The sequence below is a fragment of the Nycticebus coucang genome, chromosome 5, assembly GCF_027406575.1.
Source record: "Nycticebus coucang isolate mNycCou1 chromosome 5, mNycCou1.pri, whole genome shotgun sequence".
Classification (NCBI taxonomy): domain Eukaryota; kingdom Metazoa; phylum Chordata; class Mammalia; order Primates; family Lorisidae; genus Nycticebus; species Nycticebus coucang.
The window spans coordinates 48,208,915-48,231,828 of record NC_069784.1 but is presented as its reverse complement, the minus strand read 5'-3'; the positions used below and the strand labels follow the sequence as shown (position 1 = coordinate 48,231,828).

At 37.5% G+C, this 22,914-nt stretch overlaps 1 protein-coding gene across 2 annotated transcripts in view; it reads right to left on the bottom strand.

The window, feature by feature from the left end:
- Positions 1 to 701: 701 nt before the first annotated feature.
- Positions 702 to 22,914, bottom strand: part of MAN1A2 (mannosidase alpha class 1A member 2) — a 228,271-nt gene continuing 206,058 nt past the window's right edge. Inside the window, exons 13-14 of one of the 2 annotated variants that reach the window (XM_053590893.1) lie at positions 6,293 to 6,405; positions 702 to 4,997 (exon numbers count right to left, since the gene is read on the bottom strand). In XM_053590893.1, coding sequence (XP_053446868.1) covers positions 4,987 to 4,997; positions 6,293 to 6,405 — 124 coding nt within the window. In that variant the 3' untranslated portion in view covers positions 702 to 4,986. Of the gene's footprint in view, positions 6,406 to 22,914 lie in introns of both variants that reach the window. The other variant, XM_053590892.1, reaches the window with a different exon arrangement.

The window sequence follows — 22,914 nt, the reverse complement described above, 5'->3', positions numbered from 1 at the left end:
GCCAGACATGGTGAACACCTATAGGCTTAGCTACTTGAGAGACTGAGGGAGGAAAATTCCTTAAGCCCAGGAGACAGAGCAAGACCCTGTCTCTGAATAAATAAATGAATGAATGAATGAATGACATTTTCATCAAGTTGAAATCCACTATGCCAAGAAGAATTAGACCTTGAGGATACAAATTGGCTGTTACTTCAGAAGGCTTTACCTACTACTACCTTATTGGACACTCCACGGGCACTGGGTTTTACATATCTTGTGCTTTCACAGTACTGACAGAACAAACCACTATCTATAGTCCAGCTGATCGTATTGCTCAAGCCTGTTAGGCCTATATTTTCCCCCAAATCATTTAAGGGTCAGGTCAGATTTTAATGTGACAGAATGAGGTCCAGTGATTGAGGCGATTTCTAAGTTTCATCACCTCAGAGGCAACGCTAGACAAAATCTTAGACATAACATGCACAGTCACATTAGCCTATAGTTTTTCTTAAGTTGCTACAAAAATTACCTTCTAAGCATGCTTTAATTTTTATAGCATCAGAAATACAGAGATTAGTTGATCCAAAAGAAAAACTCTGAATGAAAGATAGAAGACTACCAGTTGCTGTAAAAGCCAAAGTCGCTCTTCTACAAAGAGAAAGAGAATGAACTGTTTGATATTAGTGGACAAAAATGAAGGATAAACAAAGATATTTCACTTAAAGAACATCTTTATTTGATCTTTAATATAGAACATTACTTTTAACTTGTAAAAATCACATAATGGAGGACATGACTAGAAATCCATTCAGGAGCAGCCAGTGGCTGGTCCCAGTTTAGGAGGTTACACCTTATTTACTCCACTCACTCATTTCGGGAAAGTTTTTTATCAGTGAATTCGAGACCAGTGAGATTGAAGAATGGCATTTCAACTTCCAAATCCAGTAATTAAAGTGGGGATACTGTACTTATTAATTCAGCAAAAAATTCTAAATTTTCTAAAAAAATAACTTTTTCCACCAAAGAGCTGAGCTTATTTTCTTCATGAGGTTTTCTGGTATGCAACTTGCAGTAGAATTCTGTAGTAATATATTTAAAATCTTCTGCATATTAACGTGTATGTATATGGTATATGCCCACACTTAATATTCACACTGAGCTGAAGCAACCTTACAGTGTGTTAGACCGAGAAAGACCACGTGTATATTATAATGTGGAAGAGAGACTATTTCCTCTATCATTCTGAATATAGGAGTCCCCTCCTCTAGAAATTCAAAAAATAGTGAAATATTTGATAAATGTCTTAGTGAGAAGCCTATCATCTGTCATTGAAACATGTATGCTAGGAGTATGGTATTATGTAATTCCATGGGCAATTTTATGTAATTTTTGTAATTGTAATTGCTGGGCTCAAACCAAGTTTGAAATGGATTTAGGTGTTAAGAAATGAAAGTATAAGGCTGACGTATGCTTCAATTGAAAAATACATAACTGATATTCTGAAAAAAAGCTATTGACTTTTAAAGGAACTGAGGAAAGTCAAGCAAGAAAAGACAAAGGGAGCTCTTCTTTTGGACGTATCTTTTCTCAGCACTCCTCAGTCTTAGGATGTTCTAGAGGTCACAGGGGCAGTGCCCTTCTACAGTGTAAAAAAGGAACAGAGGCTTGCCATGTGGCAAACGAGGCACATAAACCATTTTTTTTTTTTTTTGGCTTAGAATTGTTCAGAGGACTGGCTTCTATAGCACAAACATCAGAAATTTATCTTAATTTTGTGGAGAGTCCTGGTCCAAGGGTCAGTGAGCCGGCAGAATGTGGAGAGAACATCTGACAACACACAGGCCTTCCTCTTACATGGGAATCTGGAATTAGGGCATCAAATGACCAAGCGAGAATAAGGGCTGACAGATAGCACACCCACCTCCCCACACACACTTTCTGCCTCTTTCATGCCTAGTCATCTTATCATCCTGAAACCTGAACAGACTCCAGGAAGAGTATATCTATGTTCTTTCAAGACAACAAACCATACAGCTTTAGGTTATACCAATACATACAATCATACATATGCACATCTTTTTGTTTCAAAAATGAATTACTTAAATCAAAAATCAAAAAAGATACAGATCAAAGGTTAAAGGATCTTACACAAATTAAACTTGGGACTAGGGTCAGCAACTATGACCCATGGAACAAATTCAGCCCTCCATTTTTATAGATAAAATTCTACTGGACCACAGCTACAGCCATTCATTTACATATTATCAATAGCTGCTTTCATGCTAGAATTGAGTAGTAAGAGAGACTATACAGCTTGCATGGCCTGGAATATTTATCATCTTTCCTTTTTCAGAAAAGCTTGCTGATTGGTTATAGATCAAAAGGAGCATCTCCATAATGATCTGAATGAGATGAATAGAAAATCATCTTCACCAATGTTCTTGAACCAAAATAAGTGGATTGAAATATCTCCACATCATATGTGACTACTCTAATATTCTGCTTATAATTTGTGAAGCCAAAACCAGTTATCAACTGTGTGTGTTAATTAACAAAGAGTATAAAAAAACTTTCTATAATTGTATTTATGTATATAGCTATATAAAGAGAGGATAAGAGCTGGCCAGTATGAGTGTAAGAAACCTAAAAGAAAATAAGAACTAAACATATTATTACTAGGAACTGTTATTTGGAACTTGGAAATATTTTAGTATGTTTTCCTTTATATTTAACAGCATGGGACCATCAGTAGGACCCACACCAGAGCAAAGACAATTTACAAGTTTCAACCATGAATTACATGACAAAACCTTTGAATATAAAATCAGCACTTCTATAAAACATTGATTTTTAATTATGTAATTAAAGTGATATAGTAAAATAAGAGCATTTTATTTCTAAAGTAAATATTTTAGCAAAGTTGCATCAGAAATCAAGTATTTCTTTGATATTTTCCAAGAGACTTTAGTAGTAGTATATAGTAACACATTGTTTAAAATATATTATAAACCTTTTCTTCTTTAATTTATGTGAAATACAAAATTAAGGATTTTGTAACATGATTCATACTGGACAACATTTAAAATGATTTGAACTATTCTCATACAGAAAATGCCATTGGACTCACATAAAATGTTCTAATGCTTGAAAGTGCCAGGCATGTGTTAGGTACTTCACCAATGTTTGTTTATTCATGCTCTCATTTATTCATACACTCATTCAAAGAAATCTGGCTTAAGGAGAAACTGCATTATTATGAGAAAAGCAAGCACAATCTTTCAACAGCAAATCTGGAGGCTTGATAGGGACTTTGGCAATGGAAAGTGGAGATGAGACCATAATCACCAACATTTCACACTGCTTGGTTAAAATCCACTAAGCGAAGCCCTGGGTTGCCCTAGATGACATCATAGGGAATCAGGATCAATATTCCATACACAAAAAATGTATTCCTTCAATACCCATATTTTACTTATACATATAAACATCTGCTCAAAGGCAGAAATAGGTTGGTGTTAGAGAGACCTAAATATGCAACCTACCAGAAAGTAAGAACTTCTTGACTAGGGACTTATTTTTCTACACTGAGATTTCTTTTTGTTTAGGGCCCCATTCTCTTGGTTTTAATAACTTTTTATTGGTTAAATGAAAAAAAAAATCTGATTTGAACCAAAAATGTAATTCTAAATTGACAAGAAATAAATGTAGAAGGCAGAGGAGAATTTGACATTCCCATTTTTTTTTTAAAATATTCCAACTGATCTATCTTTTCTGCACATTTGTACCAAAGTCACAAGGTGAGGTGTCAACCCTTTGAGGTGGCACCTGGAAAGGAACATTTCTGGGTTCTTTTAGAGAATCTTATAAATGCAATGAGTACTTAACCTGAGAAAAAAGGTCTACAAAATGCAAAGAACTGTAAAGGAAAGAAGAAAGTAAAGAATACTCTTGAAAACTAAGCAGAATGTGGGATGGATTGATCTTGGAGGAAATAACTTAAAAAATTCATAACAAAAATAAAACAACACTGGCAAGTCACTTGTAGCTGACTTCAACTGCCTTTGGTATTCAGAAAAGAAAACACAACCATTGTTATAAGCTCTAGATTTACCATCACAAAGAAGGTGAGGTCAAGGGGAAGACTCTCCCACTGTCCCTTTCAAATTCTTTGTCTGGACCATAACTGACCTTGCTTGTATACTTTCCCTTCTGTCAACCTCTGGTCATCTGAGTAATACTAACTGAGCACTTGGGGACAGGGTTTTTTTCCCCTCATCCCTTGAGAAGTTCCCGAGGAACCTTGGTCCCTTTACTCCGCATTCTCCTAAACAAAATGAGAGTTGACTGCCATCTGAACAGCTGCTCTGGGTCTTTGCCAAAACTCAAGTTTTTTGATTTTTTTTTTTTTTTTTTGGTGATTTATAAGTGGGCTTGTGCTATTTTTAAGAGTAAGGCTAACTATTTTTTGAGAACCAAATACTGTCCCTTTTCTAAAGTGATAGTCACCTACCATTCTCATTTAAAATTTTATATGCTCTAATAGTAAAAGACATTTAGCATTTCAAAATATGTGCTAAAATTTAACTCTCTTAAAGACTTAAATTGGGGATGGCTTTCACTTGTAGATCATTGGCTGAACTATAAGGTATAGCTGATCCTTTGCGGTATAGGACAATCAATTTTTGGAATGTTTAACTAAATAACTTGCTAAATCTTTTCCCAACTTAAATCTACAAGCTAATTGTGGGTTAAGGAGAATAGCTATCAAACAAGGAAACAGGTCTGCAGAATTCCAAGGTGGGCTTCTTGTATAAACTTTGTTTCATGAAATTTTCAAATTCAGAATAAATGAAAGACTAATTAAACTGTTTCTAACTTTTATTAACATCAATGAAGTTGTCTGTATTAAATGAAAATAGAAAAAAGCGCCTTACACTGTCATTAAATTCAAGGGACAGAAAATTTATAAGCACGAGGTATTAATCTTATAGTTCTTGATAAAATTTAACTTCTTCCTGCCAAAATATAAAGAAATAGTATTTCTTTAAAAAGAAAAACCTATTGATGGTAAAGTATCATAAACATAACCCAATTGTAGTGTGATATAATCATATCACACTTTGATCACTAAAAATTATTTTTAAGCTATTCTCATTAATTCTTTGGATTTCTATAAATGTCCTTAGAGAAAATAAAAAACATAAAATACTTGTGAATAGCTCATTCATCTGATGACATAATAAAGAATCCCCTATCCCCATTCCAGGTACAATATTTCAGAAAGTTTCACTGTTTTATTCTTGATCTAGTAAGTTATAAAACTAATTTAGCTTATCAAGGCAAATTCAGAGCTGCATAACAGTATAGTCAATTTGCCACGCCACGTAAATAAAGTTGTAAGTTGAATGACTCTACTCACTTTATTATGACATTTAAGAGGATGAAATTCAGAAAATAATCTACCAATAAAACCAAGGCCTTCTTTTAGAACAGGTTTCAAGGCAATAAACTGCGGCATTTTCCCCACTTGTTGTCATGCTACCAACACGAGACTGTACTACATGCACGAAACCCCAAACCCAGGCCGGGAAGCAGTGGGTGTGACCAACAGCAGCTTCATAGGGAGACAAAGACAGAGAGTATTCTTTGTGAGATCATACCTCCTGAGAAAATTAAATTTAATCAAAAGATTTCAATAAAACAGATTGGGATTTGAAATGATTGCCAGTCTGGTTATCCAATGGGGAACTCAAAATTCAGACAGGGACAGATACCTCTGTTCTTTTTTCAAGTCTTCTTGTCACTGATGCAATTATATTATTCTTTCATTCTTATTTATCCTAGTTCATTCCATTATTACAATGAAGAAAAAAAGGGATAAACAATGTGTAAATATTTGATTTGAAAGCTGTTCCACCGTAGGAGGAAACAAATATATAACTGGTTCCAAGGCCATCCTTAGCTTCTCAAGGTCCTTTGTAATCGTGGTTGCTGTTAGGAAGTCTAGCCTCCGGGACTCTAAAAACAATCTAGTTGTAATCGGAATCACTTCTCATATGACCACCTCACAGAGAATCAAAGCACATACCAGAACACGTTTTGGTCAGGTATAAAATGGAATAATTTCAAAGTTGATATATCTACAAGTTGAAAAGTCTTTCAGGGGAAGAGTTTTACCCCGCCATTTTGAATTAGAGGTCCAGGTTTTCAAAAGCCACCTCTCCAGACTAATTTCTATAGTGGTCCATGTAAACAAAACACCGGTGAGAATCGTCCTTCTGGAGCTGCTTTCATCGAACAGCAGGATTACCTGAAAGTGTGGTGTTGGCTAAATGTAACACGGGCAGAGGGTGAGCCTCTGTGTTAAACACCCAGTGATCTAAAGGTAAAAGATCATCACCAGAGAACAGCAGATACAAATATCTGAAAATAAAAAGGGGAGAAAATGAGCTTCAGTTAGAAATAAACAAAGAGATCAAGTCAGCTTAGTTAATAATGGCAAAAAAATAATTAATAACCTATTTTGAGTACCTTTGATGAAAAACATGACAGAAATGAACTTCAGTCACCCAAATGATTTAAAACACAACAACAGTATGTTCCAGAATAGTGCATAAGAATACCCAGCAAGATGAAAAACTAGACCTGATGAAATAAAATAGTTTTTTTTTTGAGACAGTCTCACTTTGTCACCCTCCGTAGAGTGCCATTATGTCATAGCTCACAGCAACCTCAAACTCTTGGGCTTGAGTAATCCTCTTGCATCAGCCTCCTGAGTAGCTGGGACTATAGGTACCTGCCACAACGCCTGGCTGTTTTTAGAGATGGGGTCTCACTCTGGCTCAGGCTGGTCTCGATCTCTTGAGCTCAAGCAATTCACCCACCTTGTCCTCCCAGAGTGCTAGGATTACAGGCAATAGAATAGTTTTCTAAAATAATTTCACATGTTTTGTTCTGAAGCACACAAAACAACAAAGCTGTAAAATAGCATAAAACCAACCATTTCATAATTATTCAAAGAAATTCTTTTAAAATCACATATAATATCAATCACATGTTTGGGCAACTTAGAGAGCTCATAGCAGAACTAGGAATTAATCCATATTTATTAAACAATTTAAATAATAAACAAAATCCATATTTATTAAATAATGATCAAAGTATACCATTTGAATAAATAAAGACTTTTACAATACCCTCTTAATACATTGGTAGCTATAGTTTTTCAGTTATTGATGCAGGTGTGGTGAGCTGTTAAAAAAAGGTTTTGGAAACTATATATTTACAGAAGTTTCATAATTTATTAACTACTCTTAACAGGTAATATAGCTATTTATATGAAGGCAAGGATCCTGACCTCTCCATGAACACTGTCAGCCACAGTAGTCACTTGGAAATTAAAAAATGTTGACTGTCAATATACACAATGATCCTTACCTATAATGTCGGAAAACTTCCGCTCTCAATTCTATTAGGGGGTCATCAAAGTGAACATAAAAACCCAACCATATATAGCCAGACAAGCTTGGGTTCTAACTCCTGATCATTGTAATAACTAGGTGGGCTTTATGTGGCTTCAGTAAAGAATTTATTTTTAAACTAGGCATAGTAAAAAAAAAAAAAAAAGGAAACAAAAAAATAGGCATAGTAATATCTATTTGAATTACTGTCAGAGCATTGGAAGACAAAGTAAAAACATATAGCACTGAGGTAAATGGAAATTACATATCAACTTTGTGACTCGCAAAGCTAGAATGGAGAGCAATAGGGCCTCCTACTTCACTCTTCAATCCCAGACCTTGAGATGCCTAACTCTAATTTACCCATCAGCTCGCAGGCAGAGAAGCTGGAACTATTAAATGGAAACACAAACTTGGCTGGACATAGCAAGAGATTCCGCTTGGTCTGCTTATGGCAGGGAGACCAGAGCATCAGGCTTGGCGTCCTGGGTGCATGCATGTCCAAGGCAGCTATGTTCTGAACAACTCCATGCCGTTTCCCTGCCTCCGGGTTAAATGTGGGCTACAAGGTGTCAGCTATCTCCCAATCTTACCACTTGTGGGAGAAGTGAGCGAAGGATCAGAAAGAAAAAAATACAGAATTTCCTAAAGTATGATTCCTTTCCATGTAAACAATGTTATGAAAATCAGTACAATAATAAATGTGAAAGTTTTAGATAATAGAAAGTGATATTGTTATTATTTTAAAATCATCTCTTAAATAAAAGAATCTTAAAAACTGTAGTGGATTAAACAGCACCCCCATTCCATATTTGTGTTCACCTGGAATTTCAGAACGTGACCTTATTTGGAAATAGGGCTTTTGCAATTTTGTTTAAAGGATCACAAGATAAAATTTTCCTGAACTTAAGGTGGACCCTAAATCCAACAACTGACGTCTTTATAAGAAAAAGGAGAGAGAGATTTGGACCTAGAGACACACAGGGAAGGTGGCCACGCGAAGATGGAGGTAAATATTCAAGTTGTGCTGCGACAAGCCAAGGAATTCTCTTTAGAGGTACCTGATTTTGGAATTCTGGTCTCCAGAATCCTGAGAGAATAAATTTCTGTCATTTTAAGCCATCAAGTTGGTGGTAATTTGCTATGGCAGCCTTAGGAAACTAACACAACTTCTATTCCTACGCTCTACAACTGCAGTCCCCTTGCCCAAGGCTGGGTCATACTGTAACAGTCTGTGGCCTGTTAAAAACCTGGCCGCACAGCTGGAGGTTGAGCAGCAGGCAGCAAGCAAAGCTTCATCTGTATTTACAGCCACTCCCCATCACTGGTATCACCTCCTGAGCTCTGCCTCCTGTCAGATGCGCAGCATTTAGATTCTGACAGCAGCGTGAACCCTACTATAAACTGTGCAAGTGAGGGATCTAGGCTGCACACTCCTTATGAGAATCTAATACCTAATGATCTGAGATGGAGATGAGGTGGTGATGCTAGTGCTGGGAAGTGGCTGCAAATACAGATTATCATTGACAGAGAGCTTTGACTGCACACAGACCATAATAAATCACTTGCTTGCAGTTTAATATCAAAACCATCCACCCCATTCTCAGAATATTTGTCTTCCATGAAACTGGTCCCAAAGGGCCAAGTTCGGTGGCTCACGCCTATAATCCTAGAACTCTGGGAGGCCGTGGCAGGTGGACTGCCTGAGCTCACAGGTTAGAGACAAGCCTGAGCTAGAGCAAGACCCTGTTTCTAAAAATAGCCGGGCCTTGTGGGCACCTGTAGTCCTAGCTACTTGGGAGGCTGAGGCAAGAGAATCGCTTGAGCCTGAGTTTGAGGTTGCTGTGAGCTATGACGCCACAGCACTTTATATGGGGTAACAAAATGAAACTCTGTCTCAAAAAAGAAAGAAAGAAAGAAAGAAACTGGTCCCAGGTGCCCAAAAGATTTGGGACTGCTGTTCCTTGCCATTAAGCACTGCTGCTCATTTCTGGGGTTTGGAACAAGACTGATCACTTCTTGGAGAATCAAATAATCCCTAGAAAACAGGGGATGCTAGACTTTGTATCTAAATATATGTGTTTCATTATGAATATCAAAATTTATGACAAAAATCAATGTTTGAAACTAAAGTAAAATAGCTGACCAACTCTTTTTAACTTTGAATTATACATTCTATGATATGGTACACTATCACTGATTTAAATTTAAAATATTTGACTTGTATTAAAATAAATTAAGTAGTGTGATCTTTGCTGTGCAAGTTGAGAAAAGTCTACAGCAGCAGTTCTTAACCTGTGGGTTGCGACCAACAGGAACTATATTAGAGGGTCGCAGCATTAGGAAGGTTGAGAACCACTGGTCTACAATCTAAATCAACTATCAAAGTACTAGATTTTCTTCCTCTAGCAAGGATATTTTTTGCAATAAGTTAAAAGTTAGACGACAGATGACAAATGACATTGACAAAAGCCTGTAAAAGCATATAAAAAGGTGCTTCTGAGTACCTCATAGTTTACCTGATGTTTTTAGTTCTTGCTTACTCTTTACAGCTATTTTTAAATGCTATTCACATGCATATTTTATCTTTCTCTTATCTAAAGATCAAGACATTCAGAGGTGGTAGTACCAGAAGTTATCTCAAATTAAGTTTTGGTTGTCACCAAAAATAGAAAAGTTTTACAGAAAGAAGTCAACAAATCTCAAGAATCTATTTTGAAATGCTAAGATTATAAGAATTACCCACCAAGTTGCTCTTACTTAGTCCTTTAATAACCCTGAGGACTTTTTAATTCTTTTTTACAACTACCAATGCAACAGCAATGTTCAGCATGTTACAGAGGTTACAACTCTAAAAAAGGCTTGCATTAGGACATGTAACTCATAAGGAAAACTTACATTGTTTGAAAAATAATTTACTTAAATCTTCCACTTCATTTATAATTTACTTAAATTTCCACTTCATTTATAGTTCTAATGCCTAAATGCTGTCTTTTGGAATGGACTGATTTAAAAAACCCATCAAATTGAACTGAAGATACTCAGCGGAAATTATATTCTAAAAGATGATGCAATAAAACATATAATCATATCCTTTCCAAAAGATTTGTTCTTCTCTGCCTTCCCTGACATCTTCCTCAAATCTTTGTTTCTGGGGAATAAGGCATAAGAAAAAAATATTAAAACAAATGTAGGCATATAATGGATTCAAATGGAACACGTACATAATTTTACAATTATCTGGAGGAAGCAGGCATTTCTGGTATGCTACAATGGTTTAGGCTGGTGGTTCTCAACCTGTGGGTGGTGATTCACAGGAACTGTATTAAAGGGCCACGGCATTAATGCCAGGAAGGCTATGTTAACCAGTGTGATGAAAATGTGTCGAATGGTCTATGAAACTAGTGTATGATGCCCCATGATCACATTAATGTACACAGCTATGATTTAATAAAATAAAAAATAAAAAAAACCACTGGTTTAGGCTTTGTCTTCAGATCTAAGGGAGATGGGGAGAATTTATTTTCCTCTGCCTTCACAGGTTAAATAAACTGGGATGACTTTGCCTCTAACAGCCCAGAGATAGATAGTAAAAAAGGTGGTCAATTCAGTTCTAGGTTTCATAAAGTTAAATAAAAAAATATTAAATTTTTTCGTAGCAAAAGGGAGAGACCTTTTCTTCTCTCCATTTTCTTACATCTTGCTTTGAGAAAACTTGTAAATTGCCTCACTGATATGTATGCAAATCTTTTTAAAACCTAAATAAGACTTTAGTGAGCTCTACAACCCAGGTGTATTTGAAGGCCCAGAAGCCATGTCTTTGAAATATAAATATCCAGAAGATAGCATCCCTATCTCCGGGTCACTGCTGGATGTTAGCTCAGGTATCTTTCTCTAAATTGTAACTACCTCCTTGTCAGAAAGACAGAAAGTTTTATTTTTTTTCCTTTGGATAAATGGCCAACCCACTTACCATGTGAATTCAGAATGAACTGTGTGTAATAAATGGTGCTATCAAGTACTCTTATAAAAGGACATGCTATCATTTATCTTCGGAATATGTACGTAATGGATTGTATCTGCCTGGTTATACAGAAAGGTGAGATCTCTTTCTGTCTTTGCAATCTCCATGAGTGGACTGCCTGTAATGTGAATTGTGATCTAGTTTAATATTCATTCAATAATGAAACTGTTTTCTTTCTCTGTTACATACGTGAACAGATTTTTCTAGACTAGCAGGAGATTTTATTTTTATTTTTATCCCCCAGTATCTTAGTCTGTTTTGTATTGCTATAAAAAATACCCAAGAATGGGCAATTTATAAAGAACAGGAATTAACTTCTCATAGTTATGGAGGTTGGGAAGTCCATGATCAAGATGTAGGCAGTTTTGGCCCTGACAAGGCTGCATTCCAGAGGGAAGGAGCCCTGTGTCCTCGTGGGGTGGAAGATGAAAGGGCAAGCAGGATGAACTCCCTAGAGCCCTTTAATAAGAGTGCCAAATCACATTCTTCAGTGAGAAACCCTCATGGCCTAATCACCTCTTAAAGGTCCCTTTTGGTAATAATATCACATTGACAACACTTGAATTTTGGAAGGGACAGAGTCACACACACATAATACCCAGTAATTAGAATCTCCATGATTTTCTTGGAGAGTTGTTTATAATAAATTCCATGCCTTACACAGCAACATGAAAAGTTTAACATCAAAAAGGAAAAGGTGGGCGGAGCCTGTGGCTCAGTCGGTAAGGTGCCGGCTCCATATACCGAGGGTGGCGGGTTCAAACCCGGCCCCGGCTGAACTGCAACCAAAAAATAGATGGGCGTTGTGGTGGGCGCCTGTAGTCCCAGCTACTCGGGAGGCTGAGGCAAGAGAATCGCTTAGGCCCAGGAGTTGGAGGTTGCTGTGAGCTGTGTGATGCCATGGCACTCTACCGAGAGCCATGAAGTGAGACTCTGTCTCTACAAAAAAAAAAAAAAAAAAAAAAGGAAAAGGCACCGCAACTTCAGGTGAGGGTCTACTTTGATTGACATTCTAATAGATGTGTAGTTTTAATTTATATTACTGATGTTAAGTATCTTTTCATGTGCTTATTTGTCATCCTTATATTATCTTTGGTGAATTGTCTGCTCAGATCTTTTACCTGGTTTTTATTTGGACTGCATGTTATTGTTGACTTTTGAGAATTCTTCAAATATTCTAGGTATAAATTCTTTATCAAATAAATGCTTTGCAAAGATTTGATCCCAGTCTGTGGCTTTCCTCATTCTCTTAACAATGTTTTTCAAAGAAGAAATGTTTTCAATTTTGAGACCAATTGATTGATTTATGGATTATGCTTTTGTGTCATAGCTAAGAAATCTTTGCTTAGCCTAAGATCACAAAGATTTTCTCTTACGTTTCCTTCTAAAAGTTGTATTTTTTAAGCTTTACATCTAGTCTATGATCCATTTTGAGTTTTGTATATGATTAGAGAAACCCAATTGTTCCAGAACCTTCTAAGCCTATCCTTTCTCACTGCATTACCTTTGTCAGACATCAGTTGTTCCAGAACCTTCTAAGCCTATCCTTTCTCACTGAATTACCTTTGTCAGACATCAGTTCCTGCCCTAATGGTCCATGTCTGTCATCACGTCAATATCACACTGTTTGGAAAATTTTACAATTTCATTTTAAGTTTTCAAATCAGTATTAGGCTTCCAACTTTGTTCCTTTTCAAACTTGTTTTGGTTATTCTAGCTCCTTTGTATTTCCATATGAAATTTAGAAACAGATTGTCAATTTCGACCAAAAAAATAGTTTCTGGGATTTTGATTGAGATCACCCAGAATTTATCAATTTGGTGAGACTTAAAATCATCAAATCTTCAGAACCATGAACAGAGTGTACCTCTCCATTTATTTAGGGTTTCTTTAATTTCTCTCAGTAATGATGTTAGTGTTCAGGGTACAGATTTTTCAGGTTTTATCAAGACTTACCCCCAAATAGTCCCTATCTCTATGTTATTGTGAATATCTTATTGTGATTTTTGTAATTAATAGCTCCAATTTCTGATTGCTCATTGCCAGCATTTACAATTGATTTTAAGACACTAATCTTTTATCTGTTTACTCTGCTAAATTCACTTATTAGCTTTAGTACCTTTTTGGTAAATTCCATAGGATTTTCTACGTAGATGAGCACAGTCTCTATTTAAAAAGATAGTTTTTCTTTTTTTCTACTCTGGAAGTCTTTCTTTCTTTTCTTCTTCTTCTTCTTCTTCTTTTTTTTTTTTTTTTTTTTTTTTTTTGTCTGCATCAGCTACAATCTCTAATACAACGTAGCAGAAGTGAATAGAGCAGATGTCCTTGTCTTGTTCATAACCGTGCAGTAAACAAATTCGGTTTTTCAGTATGATGTTAACTACAGGTTTTTCATACACGTCCTTCTTTTCCTAGTATGCTGAGAATTTGTATCAGAAATGGATGTTAGATGTTTCAAAAGGATTCTTCTCTGTCTTGAGGTGGTCATACAATTTTCTTTGTTCATTGACTGATTTTCAAATGTTCAATCAACCATCCACACTTGGGATACATCCACTTGTACATTATGTATTACCTGCTGAATATGTTGTTAAATCTGGTTTGAGAAAATCATGTTTAGTTATACCTACCTACATGAGTTCACAGTTTTCGTTTCTGATAAGAACTTGCTCATTCCTTTTGTAAAAGTTTTCTCCTCCTATTGTTTTATTTATTTATTTAATCAATTTTGCCTTTTTGTGCTAATAGTTTTACTTTTTACAGAATGGTTTCACCTCACAAAAAATGTGGCCCAGTTGCTATGCTGAATCATGATACCATACACAATTTACAATATACCTTATCCTCTTTGGTAACATTTTTATTAGTGTATATATATACACACATGTAAAAGTGATTAATGAATAGAGATTTTCCAAAAACAATGGGAAAAGTACAAAGTTTTATCTTTTCTCAAATATTCATTACCCATTGCTGCTAAATAATAAGGTTTTCTTTTATTTTCAGGTGGTTCACTTTGATACCTTTTGAGCATTTTTTAAATTATGTATTTTTATTAGGTCATCTGATGAGCTTCTTTTGTTGTTTTATAGTAAATTCTTGATTATTCAGCATTCTGAGTCAATCCTAAGTGGAAAATATTTTTCTTTTTATCAAATTCATGAGATGCTCTGACAACAAGATCCTTTGTAAAATTATTTCAATCCCTTCAACTTTCTATAACAGGAGAGAATTTTAAAATCTCATGATTATTCCTCAGCTATCATTCTTATATTTGTTCCTTTTATTTATTTATTTTTTTTATTAAATCATAGCTGTGTAAATTGATATAATCATGGGGCATCTTTCACTAGCTTCACAGACCGTTTACCAAGATTCACATATACCCTTGTAAGATGCACTGCTGGTGTAATCCCACCAATCCCCTTCCCTCTACCCACCTCCCCCCTCTCTCCCCTCCCTTTCCCTCTTCCCCCTATTCTTAGGTTGTAACTGGGTTATAGCTTTCATGAGAAAACCCTAATTTTCATAGTAGGGCTGAGTACATTGGGTACTTTCTCTTCCATTCTTGAGATACTTTACTAAGAAGATGTTCCAGCTCCATCCATGTAAACATGAAAGAGGTATCTTTCTTTAAGGCTGCATAATATTCCATGGTGTACATATATCACAATTTATTAATCCATTCGTGGATGGAGGGGCACTTGGGCTTCTTCCATGACTTAGCAATTATGAATTGGGCTACAATAAACATTCTGGTACAAATATCTTTGTTATGATGTGATTTTTGGTCTTCTGGGTATATGCCCAGTAGAGGGATTACAGGATTGAATGGCAGATCTACTTTTAGATCTCTAAGTGTTCTCCATATCTCTTTCCAAAAGAAATGTATTAATTTGCATTCCCACCAGCAGTGTAGAAGTGTTCCCTTTTCTCCATATCCACACCAACATCTCTGGTCTTGGGATTTTGTGATATAGGCTAGTCTCACTTGAGTTAGATGGTATCTCAAAGTAGTTTTGATTTGCATCTCTCTGATAATTAAAGATGATGAGCATTTTTCATATGTCTGAAGGCCGCGCGCCTGTCTTCTTCAGAGAAGTTTCTCTTCAAATCCCTTGCCCAGCCTGTGATGGGATCCCTTGTTCTATTCTTGCTAATGCGTTTGCTTGACATGTCCCATTAAGTTGTTAACTTCCTCTCTTTCTGTTCTCTTGAGGAAGGCTTGCAGTGCTGTAAATTTCCCTCTTAGAACTGCCTTTGCGGTGTCCCAGAGGTTCTGATAGTTCATGTCTTCATTGTTGTTTTGTTCCAAAAAGTTGGCAATTTCTTTCTTAATCTCATCTCTGACCCAGCTATCATTCAGCATAAGGTTATTTAACTTCCATGTTTTTGTATGAGTACGCAGATTCCTGTTGTTACTCAGCTCAAGTTTTATTCCATGGTGGTCAGAGAAAATGCATGGAATAATTTCTATTCCTTTAAATTTACTGAGGTTAGACTTCTGACCTAAGATGTGATCGATTTTGGAGTAAGTTCCATGGGCTGATGAGAAATATGTGTATTCAGTTTTGTTTTGGGATGAAATGTTCTGTAGATGTCTGGTAAATTCAGATGTTGGATGGTTAGGTTTAAATCTAAGATTTCTTTGCTCAGCTTCTTGGTGGAGGATCGATCCAACACTGCCAAAGGAGTGTTGAAATCTCCGACTATTATGGAGCTGGAGGAAATCAAGTTGCTCATGTCTGTTAGAGTTTCTCTTATAAATTGAGGTGCATTCTGGTTGGGTGCATAGATACTAATAATTGAGATCTCATCATATTGAGTATTACCCTCAACAAATATGAAGTGACCATTCTTGTCCTTCCTTACTTTTATTGGTTTAAAGCCTATTGTATTTGCAAATAAAATTCCAACACCTGCTTTTTTCTGATTACCATTTGCCTGAATATGACAACCATCCTTTCACCCTGAGTCTGTATTTATCTTTTAAGTTAAGATGTGACTCTTGTATGCAACAAATATCTGGCCTGAGTTTTTGTATCCAGTCAGTTAACCTATGCCTCTTTAGAGGACAGTTTAAGCCATTCACTTTAATGGAGAATATTGATAAGTGTGGTGAAGTTTTGGGAATCGAGTTTTTCAAAAGTCCAGTGGGCATTTTTAATCCTTTCGCCAGTGTGGAAATTGGAGTTTGATCCGAAGTTTCTGAGTGAGTTTACTTTTGTGGTATAGGATTGGGTTGGTCGTTATGGAGGATAGGTCTGAGAATATCCTGAAGAGCTGGTTTGGTTATGGCAAATTTCTTCAACATAGGAATGTCATTAAAGTCTTTAATTTCTCCATCATAAATGAAACTCCGTTTAGCTGGATACAAGATCCAGGGTTGCAAGTTATTTTGCTTTAGAAGATTAAAAGTTGGTGACCCCCCTCTTCTGGCTTGAAAAGTTTCAGCAGAGAGATCTGCAGTCATTCTAATATTCTTCCCTTTGAAGGTAATGGTTTTCTTTCTCCTGGCAGCTTTGAGGATTTTCTCCTTCATATTAATTTTGGTGAAGTTAATTATGATATGCCTGGGGGATGTCTTATTGGGGTTGAGTCGTGCTGGGGTTCTGAAGCTGTCTGCTATCTGAATTTCAGAATCTCTAGGCATGTCTGGAAAATTCTCTTTCATAATTTCATGCAGAAGGGCCTCTGTGCCCAGCGAGGCCACTTCATCTGTTTCTGGAACTCCTATGATTCAGATATTCGCCTTCTTCGAATCATCCCAGAGCTCTCAGAAAGAATGATCCATTTTTGCTCTCCATTTCTCTTCCTCTTTGAGAGTTTGGGAGTGTTCAAAGGCTTTATCTTGGATGTCAGAAATCCTTTCTTCTGCTTGCTCCATTCTGTTGCTGAGGGATTCTATTGTATTTTTCATATCTTTGAGGGCTGCAAATTCTTGCTTCAGTGTGTCCAAGTCTTTGGTGGTTTTTGTCTTTAAATTTGTTAAATTCTTGAGACAACTTTTGAATTTCTCCTCGAATTCCTAATTCCACTTTGTTAATCTTGTCTGCAATCCAAATCCTGAATTCGATTTCTGACATCTCAGCGAGTTGTTTATGAATGGGATCTTCAATTGCATCTGCCATATCTTTCCTTGGCGGGGGGCTGGGGGGGGTTGATCTATTCTGTTTATTCATGTACCAGAGTTTTTCTGCTGATTCCACCCCATGGTTGTTTTACTCCCTTTGATTTTTTTCCCTGGGGCTTTGTCGAGGGCCTGTACAGGTTTTGTGGCCTGCGAAACTGGGGCCCTGTCTGGTGTGGTGGGGCTAAGTGGTTCTGTCTTGTTTTCAGCTGGTTTATGTTCCACCCTAGTGAAACAGATACTCTGGATTGAAGTCTCAGCTGTGGAGAAATATCAGCAATTAAGTCACCCCACACCCTACTGGAAAACAACTGGAAAAGAAAAATCAAACCTTCCTACCACTGTGCACCCAGGCCACCTCAGGCGATTTGTCCTCAGGCGATTGGTTCAGTTAAAAAAGTCCAAATCAACTGTCTCAGTTTGCACCTGTCTCAGGTGAGAGAGTTTAAGAGGTCTCTGGAAACTGAATCACAGAGGTCTGGTGACTATTCTGGTGTGGCTTGCTCCAGTGCTGCATCAAGAGGAGCCACCCAGCCAATAGATCAGTCTAGGAAGGTTGATGCCTCCTTCCCCACCTTGCACCGCTGTCACACCCAGTCATTGATAGCCCTGCAGTTGGCTGACCCAGTTGCCTGTAGTGAATCGGCACTCTACGAGTTTGCACCTGCCTGAATCACAATGATGTCTGCCAGGCCACTGCGCTCTGCCTCTCTCTAGCAGGAGGAGGTGAGGCCTGACAACCTCAAGTGCTTGATGAAGGTTGGGGGGTTTTCACTCAGGTCCAGTCTCGCCCCTGATTAATGTTACTGACAGAACAGAACAGAACACTCTGCGGTTCCCCTGCAGAAGAGAACCTGAATTGAGTTTTAAATCAGCTTGTCTTTGCTCTTGTATTGTCTATAGGCTGACGATCCCCTGAGGGCCAGGTGCGTCTTAGGTTTAGTAAAGCGGACCTCTGGGTCAGCCCCGCCCTGGGAGTTTCCCCAGTTTGCAAGTTGGAGTTGCCTCACGCAAATCCTATACTCAGAGTCACTGGTTGCCCAGGGAGACAAGGGGTGTGGCTTCAGAATAATCAGTAGTGAGCCATATTGCTAGCAAAAGAGGGCTGCTGTTTTATGGCTCAGGCAACCGCTGCTCCGGTGTAGCTCCCTTCCAGCCAACCGTCCTCTCTCCGCTCCCATACCCCAGAGTCTGCACCGACTGGCTGCAGCCCAGCACTGTCTACACCCCTCGAGCAATCGCCCAAGAGTCTGGACCCCTGGGGAACAGGCCTCCAGACCTTGGAGCGAGAGCAGAGGGGAATGCGGGGAGCGCTGGGAGCCTGGGGTTGCAGGCAGAGAACACACACAGCTTTACATTTTTATGCCTGGCGGTATTGTCACCAAAAGACAGCTGTTGCACTGTGCCTCAGGGAACTGCCACTCCGGTGCGGTCCCCTCTCCGCTGACCGGGACTGGTCTCCAGACCTCAGTGTGAGTGAAGGCGAGTGCTGGGAGCTCAGAATTCCAGGTAGAGACTATATACAGTTTATACAGTTTTATGCCTGGCAGGAGGACGCCGTGGCACCCTAGTAGGGGAGGTAGGTCCAGTTTTTAGAGGGTCTCTCCCGTGGAGTGTAGTGGGAGGACCTTTGAACTCTGCCCGATTGTTTGTGGGGCACTCTGAGCCATTCTCATGGGGGGGGTCTCCTGTCCACTTGGTGATGGATTTTGTACCTTTTGTTTGTATCCTTGTGGTCGCAGCTCACCTCAGCGGGGTTGACGTGCGTTCCTCAACCTTCTCTCTTAATGCAGCTCAAATCCACCAGGTTACTTGCTGAATTTTTGTCCTTTAACTCTCCTACTGGACGGAAGCCTCTGTGTAAAGCTGGCTTCAGTCAGCCATCTTGTCTCCTCCCCCCTATTTGTTCCTTTTTAACTAGCTTGTCTTTTTCCTCTAATTGCTTTGAAGTTTTCTTCCTTTATCACTGGTTTTGAGCAATTTGATTATAATGTACCATGATGAAGTTTTCTTAATGTTTTTTGTTTAGAGTTTTTGAAACTTCTTGGATCTGTGGGTGTATACTCTACATTAAGTCTGGAAAAAGGCCATTATTTCTTCAAGTATTTTTTTGTTCATCTCTGTTCTCTTCTTTGGAGATTCCAATTTTATATATTTTAAGCCATCTTAAGCTGTCACACAACTCACTGATGTTCTTTTTAAGACTTTTTGTTGTTCTTATTTCATTTTGGATAATTTCTATTATAAGTCTTTAAGTTTACTAATTTTTACTTATGGAATGGCTAATATGCTACCCTGTTTCCCCGAAAAGAAGACAGTGTCTTATTTTAAGGTGTGCTCCCAAAGACGCACTAGGTCTTATTTTCAGGGGACGTCTTATCTTTCCTGTAAGTAGGTCTTACTTTTGGAGGATGTCTTATTTTCGGGGAAACGGGGTAGTAATCTCATCTGGTCTATTTTTTAACTCAGAAATTATAGTTTTTGTTTTTAGAAATCTGGTTTGGGTTTTTATATCTCCCATGTCTCCCCTTAACTTTTTCCCTATATAGAACATATTTATCAAAGCCATTGTAATATCACTGTATGCTAACTGTAATTATCTGTATTAGTTCTAAGTTGATTTCCACTGGTCCTTCTCATTACTAGTTATATTTTATGTTCTCTTTGCATACACAGTAATTTTTAACTAGATGCCAGACATTGTGAATTTTACCTTTTTGGGTACTGAGTATTTTTATATTTTTATAAATCTTAAATTTTGTTCAGATATATAGTTGGGTAATTAGAAACAGTTTGATCCTTTCAAGTTTTATTTTCATTTCTTGTTATGTAGATCCAAAAGCAAAAGATTATTCCCCAATGCTGAGGCAGAACCTTCTGTGTACTCTCCCTGGAGCCCCTGAACTATGAATTTTTCGAGTCAGGTTTCTAGCAACAGGCACTGCTCCTGGCCCTGTGTGAAGGCCAAAAACCTCCTTTAATTCTCTCCCTCATCTCAGGCAGGTCTCCTAGGTTCTTTCTCTTTACAGCTCCATGTCCCTAGTAGTCACCATCTACTTTCTCTTTCTACAAATGTGACCTTTTTTAGATCTCTCATGTAAGTGGGATCATACAGTCTTCTTTCTGTGACTGGCTTATTTCTCTTAGCTTGATGTCCTTAAGGATCATCCTTAGTTGCCACCCTGATTTTGATGCTGGGATTCTATTTTCTACTACTTCTCCAAGTGAATACACTTGAGTTGGTCTTCTTTTCTTACTTTTTTTTTTTTTTAAGTAATTTTCTGAAGCTGGACCCCTCTCTTCACAAAGAAAAGACTTTCTGTTTTACCTGACCTATTAACATCTTACATAATAGTCAGCATCATTTCAGTCTTTCTTCACGACTGCTCTAGCCCTCACCAAAGTTTCCTTCTCTGAATTCCTAAAACATTTATATTCTATTTAGCATCAAGTATAGCTGTCCCTCAGTTCCCATGGAGGATTGTTTCCAGGACTTCTCATAGATACCAAAATCCTTGTATGCTCGAGTCCCTGTTATAAAATGGCACAGCATTTGCATAGAACCAATCCACATCTTCCCATATACTTTATTCATCTCTAGATTACTCATAATACCTAATATAATATAAATGCTATGTAAATGGTTTTTATACTATATTATTTAGGGAATAATGACAAGAAAAAGGTATGTACATGTTCAGTACAAAGTTAATTTCTTTTGGAATATTTTTAATCTATGGTTGGTTGAATCCATGAATGTAGAACCCAGGGATACAAGGAGGCCAAATGTATACCGTACATACTTTTTATTTCTATTAAATTTGTCCATGCCTAGATTTCTTAACTAGACTTCAAGCTCCTCATCGGTAGTATATACAAGGGGTGAGTGCAGAGTTCCAGCCACTATTAATACTATTTTTCAAATTATATGGATAAATACTTTCTGGACAGCCTTCATATGTTTCATATATTTTATCATTTATTTTAATTTCAGATTAATGTAAGGATGCACACAGTTAGCTCACTTGTTTGCATTTGTTAGGAAAAGTCAGAGTTGCACCTGAGTCCTTCACCCAGGAGGTGTGCCATATACCCTTATATTGTATGCACTAGGTGGGAGCTTACTGAGGCCTTGACCCCCTTCTTGCATTTGTGTTTTTCCTCTCACGTGGGTGTGCAGTTGTTTGTCGACTAGTTTCAAATTAATATTGAATGCATTGGATGCTTGTTTTTCCATTCTTGAGATACTTTACTAAGGAGACTGTTCTTCAACCCCAACTAGCTAAATACTAAAGATGTGAAGTTTCCATCTTTTTACGGCTGAATAGTATTCCATGGTATACATATACCACAGTTTATTAATCCATTCATGGACTTATGGGCACTTGGGTGGTTTCCACATCATTGTGATTATGAACTGAGCTGCTATAAACATTTGAATGCAAATGTTCTTATGGTAAAATGATTTTTTTTTTCTTCTGGGTAGAGATCTAGCGATGGGATTGTGGGATTAAATGAAAGGTCTACTTTCAGCTCTTTGAGGATTCTCCATAGTTCTTTTTTATTTTCGAGACAGAGTCTCACTTTGTTGCCCTTTGTAGTGTGCCATGACATCACAGCTCATAGCAACCTCAAACTCTTGGGCTCCAGGGATCCTCTTGCCTCAATCTGCCTAACAGCTGGGACTATAGGTACTCACCACAATACCGAGCTACTTTTTTTTTAGAGACGGGGTCTCACTCTTGCTCAGGCTGGTCTTAAACTTGAGCTCAAACAATCCACCTGCCTCAGTCTCTCAAAGTACTGGGATCAGAGGCGTGAGCCACCCAGCCTGGCCCTTCTCCATAGTTCTTTCCAAAAAGTTGTTCCACACACTTTAATTCTCAAACAGCACAATTCTGAGAAAGCAGTTTCTTAATAAATAGGTATTGATTTGACTTAGTTTGCCTCCAGAGGTAAGTGAGCAGAGAATAGCAGAGAATGGGGAACTTGATGCTACTTTTCTTATCCAGTTGGAAAAACAGTCCTCTCATGATCCATTTACTAACAAGACAAAAGATAAACAGAAGGGAACAGTGGCTGTTTCTTCAGTTTCCCCCCTTCTGCCTATTTTTCCCTTATCCAAGAATCCTCACCCTCAATGTTCCCTTTTGAGTTCCCTTTCTCTCCCAAATATATCTCTTAGACACTTTTGCTTACAAACTTAAAAGTCATACTATTTTTGATGCTTTAGTGACAAAACCACTATTAGAACTGTCTTTAAACTTACTTCAAAACCATGACCACTGAGGAATTAGCTTTAACAGTCTGATAGCTAG